The following is a 6,969-nucleotide window of genomic DNA, read 5'->3' on the forward strand; positions in this document are numbered from 1 at the left end:
TCACATAAGAGAGAATTAAATTATTTTATGCTAAATAGAAGCTAATACTGGTATGGTAGGGGGCGTGTTTCATTGGATTTTACTTTATTGGTTTTAAGTTGTAAGCTATTGGACACATTTGCTGAGTATTGTATTACAGATACATATACATATATATATATATATATATATATATATATATATATATATATATATATATATACATACACATTTATATGTATATGTATACACGGATTCACTTTAGAAGATCGAATTCCCAAAATCTCGAACCTCATATGGTCGAGACCAAAAGATCGAGTTTTGGAAACTCGAACTTCTAAAATGAAACCCAAAAAAAAAAAAAAGTCAAACATCGCTTTTGCACCCCCCACACCCCCCCTACTTAAATATACCAACTCTGAGATCGCGCTACAGTGGGGAAAAGGGAAATCTCCCATATTGCGCTGTATGCAGAAGCGCAAAACGGGAGATTTCCCACTTTCTGTCAACACCACAAAAAAGATAAAAACATTACGTACACGCAGAGCATACAAGAAGCCTTGCCTCTGTGTGCACGTAACGTTTTAAAGTAAGTAAAGTGTTATTTTTTAAAACTTTACATATTCGATTTACTGAAATGTCGATCATATGGTCTCGACCATATGACATTCGAGATTTCAGTAATTCGATTATGTAAAGTGCTTCCGTATACACACACACTTATATGTGTATATATATATATATATATATATATATATATATATATATACACACACACACACACACACACACACACACACACACACACACACACACACACACAAACACACACACACACACACACACACACACACACACACACACACACACACACACACACACACACACACACACACACACACACACACATGTTTGCCTGTATGTAGTTATTTAAAGTTTACAACTACAAGTTTGCCATGCTGTATCAAACACAGTTAAAAGGATACAGCAATATAAAAATGCAGTATAAGACACAGGCACATATTTGTAACAACAGGAAAAAGGAACAAGAGAACAAAGGAACAACTTATAACGTCAGATATAAAGAACAAAAGTACTGCTGCCGTCCAAATGTCTGCTTCCAGAAATAAAACTTCAAATATCCAAACACAGCAGGAGAAGACCACCACAAAACAAAAGTAGAACATGCACAGAGTTTATTCCAAACGTAGAAATGAGCGCTTTCATGTGCTACCAGGCACGCTTCATCAGATTTTAAAACCAACTATTCTCAAAAGGTATATATACATCCTGTTACATCATAAATTAATTGATTAACACATTCAATCAATCAATGAACCCATCAGAAAAACTATTAACCCATTATAAGGTTCCCAGTAACTAAAACCTTCAGTTTTTATAACACTCTCACATCATACTGAAACCTATTTTTACAACCTTAGAAATGGAGAAGGTAATAAATTCTAATTAAATCATACTATTAACCTAAAACCTTAAAATAAATTACTAATAAAAAATCACTTATAAATGCATGTATCGTATTAATAGATAAAACATCTATATTAAGAAAATTAATTAAAATATGAAATAACATAAAATAGAATCTTCACATATACATATATCAATAATACAGTATTATATTATATATAAAATAGTGTGATATAGTAACTGAATTAAAATATCACACTTCAAATCTAGCTATCTGCATGCAGCTAATGCAGATTTGATGCTAACAAATTGATTTAGGCCTGGTTCTATATGTGCTCTTAATCTAAAAATCCAGCATAACTCCACCGACTCCAGATAATCCATTTTGTGACCACCATGCTTATTATTGTTGACCATTTGCAATACTCTGAACTTGAAATCATGGTCTGTGTATGTTGCTATATGCTTGGCTAATGCATTAAGTTGATTCATTTTCCTAATATCGTATGCATGATTATACATCCTGTCCTTTAACTTCCTGGATGTCATACCTACATAAAATGCTGTGCATTTCGTACATGTAGCTAGATAAACAAGGTTCATACTATTGCAGGTTGCACAAAACTTGGGTATAAATGTGTAATTCAAAGAAGGGTGGATGAATTGTTGTGAGTCAACAATGTACTTACACATATTACATTTGTTACATAAGAAGGTATATAATCGTGATAATTCCCTACATATTTGCTGTTGTTGTTCTGTGTAAGTTCTCTCTATACAGAGCAATCTTTTAAGATTTTTACTATTCCTATACCTAAACCTTGGTGTTTCTCCTACCAATCTAGAAATAGAAGAATCCACAATCAGAACATCCCAATTCCGTTTTATGATGTTAACTATTCTTTTGTTATCATTTGTATATCTAGTTAGAAAAGGTATCTTAACACAATCAAGATTACCTTTATAATCCCTATTATCACTGGAAACGTTCCTAAACCTACTAGGGACAGTATGATATCTAGTCCCATCATGATTTGGTAAGTTTAGGACCGTCCTCTTCATTGCTCTTGTTAAGGTGTTAGTATAGCCTGTCTCCTGAAATAGCCTTTCCATGGTATCAAGTTGTTCGTACAAATCCGTATTATTCTTACAAATATTAACGATCCTTGTATACTGGCTCCTTACTATATTGGAAAAAACAAATCGGGGTGCATGCTGCTATAATGTAGCAGTGCATTCCTCCAACATGGCTTTCTATATAGGGAAGTAGAAACCTGACCCATTTGGTCTTTGGAGATAGTTATGTCTAGAAAATCAATCTTTTGATAGGATGACTCCATGGTAAAACTTAAAAAGTCAGTATTTGTCTCTAAATAGTTTACAAAACTTTTCAATCCATCCATGCTATCATTCCAAACAATAAGTATATCATCATCATCTATAGAGAAGCACATGTGGAAAAAATGCACTGTTGTATAGGAAAGTCTTCTCCCAACAATGCATCACCAAGTGCCCATAGCGACACCCCATTTCTGGGCATAAAATACTTCCTGAAATATGAATACATTGTTTGAGAGTACTGTATCTAATAGGGTACAGATAAGTAGCTGTTGTTCATTATTGAAACCCTCTGTCGTGTTCAGTACATCTCTAATAGCTTCAATCCCATAATCATTAGGGATTGAGGTAAATAAATTTCTAACATCCAAGGTAGCCAGTATACAGGAAGGGGAGAATGCTCGTTGTGCTGATAGACTAGCTAAATCTTCTATCAATTGATAAGTATCCTTCAGTATGGTAAGGATACTCCTAGCCAGTGGTCCTAATACTGTTTCCAGATAGTTAGAGATGTTCTCTGTCACCCATCCCTCTCCAACTACTATAGGTTGCATTGGGGGGGTTGTAACATTCTTATGTACCTTAGGTAAGCCTTTTATGTAAGGAATTTGCGGGAAATCAACCATAAAATATTTATAAAGTTCTTGTGTTATCTGTCTACACATTAACAAATCATATAGATCATCATAAACTTTCCTTATTATTCTTACAAGTGTATCTTGGCTTATCTCAGCATATGTATTTGTGTCTTTTAACATCTCTAGCACGGCTGCATTATATGCACAGGTATCTAGCAACACCGCACCCCCTCCCTTGTCTGCGGTTAACATCTCTAGCATGGCTGCATTATATACACAGGTATCTAGCAATACCGCACCCCCTCTCTTGTCTGCGGTTAACATTTCTAGCATGGCTGCATTATATGCACAGGTATCTAGCAACACCGCACCCCCTCCCTTGTCTGCAGTTAACATCTCTAGCATGGCTGCATTATATGCACAGGTATTTAGCAACACCACACCCCCTCCCTTGTCTGCGGTTAACATCTCTAGCATGGCTACATTATATGCACAGGTATCTAGCAACACCGCACCCCCTCCCTTGTCAGCGGTTAACATCTCTAGCATGGCTGCATTATATGCACAGGTATCTAGCAACACTGCACCCCCTCCCTTGTCTGCGGTTAACATCTCTAGCATGGCTGCATTATATGCACAGGTATCTAGCAACACCGCACCCCCTCCATTGTCTGCGGTTAACATCTCTAGCATGGCTGCATTATATGCACAGATATCTAGCAACACCGCACCCCCTCCCTTGTCTGCAGTTAACATCTCTAGCATGGCTGCATTATATGCACAGGTATCTAGCAACATTGCACCCCCTCCCTTGTCTGCGGTTAACATCTCTAGCATGGCTGCATTATATACACAGGTATCTAGCAACACCGCACCCCCTCCCCTGTCTGTGGTTAACATCTCTAGCATGGCTGCATTATATGCACAGGTATCTAGCAACACCGCACCCCCTCCCTTGTCTGCGGGTTTTATAGTCAGTTCAGAATTATGGGACATGCATAATAGGGACTGTCATTCTCCATTACTTAAATTAAAATATAGGCATTTACGTTTTGACTGTAAAAAATACACATAAAAATCTCTCTCACACATTCGTATGAAGCATTCTACATTGGTATGTAGAGTAGGTGAAAAGGTACTCTTGTGTTTAAATCTATTAACAAATGGTGTCCCTGAGCGGTTATCATCACCAAACAACAATTTCAGCGAGACATTACGTCCAAAGAGTCTTAAGTCTGTCAGTAGTTCACTAAGGCTGCTGCCTTGCAAAGGGATAAAAGAAAGCCCCTTATACAGCAATGAGTAATCAGTTCAATTAAGTTCATAGCTTGAAAGATTAAATACAAGTTGATTTAGTTCTTTGTCCGTCATCTTACCTCTACAGTCTCTACTGAGAACTTCCGCTTTCTCCACCCTCTGCTGATTGATCTGGTCTTCGATATTCCCCAATGCTGCATAGGGAAGGGTAAAAAATGTGTTCCAGGTTCCTGCCTGGAATCTTAGATCATCAGATATGTAACAAAATAAAAATAAAATGTTACTTGAAAAGTTCTGCTTATGGACACTGCTACTTTTACTTTAATGACTTGTTGGTTATAAAAAGTGACTGATAACTTTAAATGAGGGCAGCATAAAAGTTATGTACAGGTACAATATAAATGAAAGAGATGATCTCTGGTAGAATAAACAGGAACCTAACCTACTTAGAATCACCAGGTATATGAATGGCAGCTACAGGTACATATGCTAGTTCAGAGTATATTCCAGTTTTGTTCTTAACATTCATTTCACTGCAGTTCATATTAGTTATCAGAGATGTGATCAGCTTAGGACACTGGAAATGAAATGACACTTCATACTAAAAGATATGCTTCTTAATTAAGACAATCAAAAGCTAATGAAAATAACAGAAAGAAATATTACATTGTAGGTAAATAAACTGTAAGCAATACTGCATGCTCAAATCTTTGACTACAACAAACTAATAGTATCACATTTAACATAAGAAAAAGGATTGCTTAAATCAGTTAATTTTAAGCAACTTATTTGCTTGTTTTGCTTATATTTTTCACAGGCATGTCTAACCCAGAAGTAATACGAGCTTTGGAACGTGGATATCGTATGCAAAGACCAGACAACTGTCCAGAAGAACTCTATGATATAATGATGAAATGCTGGAAGAATAAGCCAGATGATCGTCCTACTTTTGAATATAATCAAAGTGTACTAGAGGACTTTTATACAGCCACTGAGGGTCAGTACCAGCAGCAACCCTAAAATATAAAAAGACTTTACTTGAAATTACTAAAAAAAACAAGGTTCCCCCATCATGTTAAATATAAACAGCTACATAGACTAGCTAGTCTATAGACCTGAAAATCAACTGCAGTGACTTTTTTTCTAAATAATGAATTCACTTCTCTTCTTTCTATTTACCGATTAGAAGCAATACTACCATCAACCTTAGGTCATCAGTACAGAAACAGCTTTATCATCTTGTATTTTGGTTTGTGAATACCTCTAAATTATGGGCTGTACACACACACACACACACACACACACACACACACACACACACACACACACACACACACACACGCACACACACACTCAAACATTTTCACCTGTCTTTCTGATGGTTTTGAAATGAAAAGTATAATGGTTTTCAGTAAACCAAAGGCAAAGCAGCAAAACATCCTAATAAATGGACAGTGTTAGTTTATGAAAGAAGACTGCAGGCTAATAAAGTGTCGACACTTTCCGGAAAAGGACTATGTCCCTTGTGATCTTCCATGAAGAAATGCATTAAGCTGTACCACAGAAGAGCCCCTCACTCTTAACAGTGTCGTTGATCAGGCCGCAAACAGATAAGGGACTCTGTAAAGAATGCAAACATGTCTTCCTAACTAAAAAAGACTTCCAAGTCAACAGGATTCTGAGACAAATGGATGTCGTGAGGATAGTACTACTGTGACGTTAACAATAAAATTAAAGTACTTGTTTGTGTGTAATACTGAGAACCAGTTTATACCAATGCAGTAACTAACAGTAATATGTAATATATATATATATATATATATATATATATATATATATATATATATATATATATATTCTTATATGTGTGTGTGTGAATGTGAATTTTTGTGTGTCTTTACATGTATGATTCTACATGCAGTAGTGTTTTCCAGGATCAAGTACATTACCACCGCATCACATAAGACATCTTCCAGAATTTCCAGGGTAATGCAACAACTCAGTGTAAGCTAATACCAATTACTCTAAGCTGCCAAGTGCGTATGTATGATGCACACAAATGGCAAAGAGGGAGAGACACACGCAACAACAGTGAGAGTGAAAGAGAGAAGAAACTGCAAATGCAAACATGCATGCCTTCAAGGTACATAAATTTTGAGTGGTGCAGAGGAAAGGTTTCTGTTCACATCAACACTCTGTGTTTCAATCATATCCAGATCTAAAATGGCTTGTCAGCAGAGAAAGAAATAAACAACCACAGGTTTGCTCGAGTCAGGTTTTTTTGCACCTTTTTCCACCACCTGTTATAGACTATAAGTAAGGAAACAGACAGATATAACATCTCAGCAGAGACAGATGTCACTCGAAGGCAGTGAAAGTAGAATCACGC

At 36.3% G+C, this 6,969-nt stretch overlaps 1 protein-coding gene across 2 annotated transcripts in view; it reads left to right on the forward strand.

The window, feature by feature from the left end:
* HCK (HCK proto-oncogene, Src family tyrosine kinase) overlaps window positions 1-5,602 on the forward strand; it is a 560,445-nt gene extending 554,843 nt beyond the window's left edge. For both annotated transcript variants that reach the window (XM_044090343.1, XM_044090344.1), the window contains exon 14: window positions 5,398-5,602. In XM_044090343.1, the coding sequence (XP_043946278.1) occupies window positions 5,398-5,600 (203 nt within the window). In that variant the 3' untranslated portion in view covers window positions 5,601-5,602. The remainder of the gene's footprint in view (window positions 1-5,397) is intronic.
* The last annotated feature ends 1,367 nt before the right edge of the window (window positions 5,603-6,969 follow it).

The sequence above is a fragment of the Protopterus annectens genome, chromosome 12.part0, assembly GCF_019279795.1.
Source record: "Protopterus annectens isolate FY-2018-M chromosome 12.part0, PAN1.0, whole genome shotgun sequence".
Lineage (NCBI taxonomy): Eukaryota > Metazoa > Chordata > Ceratodontiformes > Protopteridae > Protopterus > Protopterus annectens.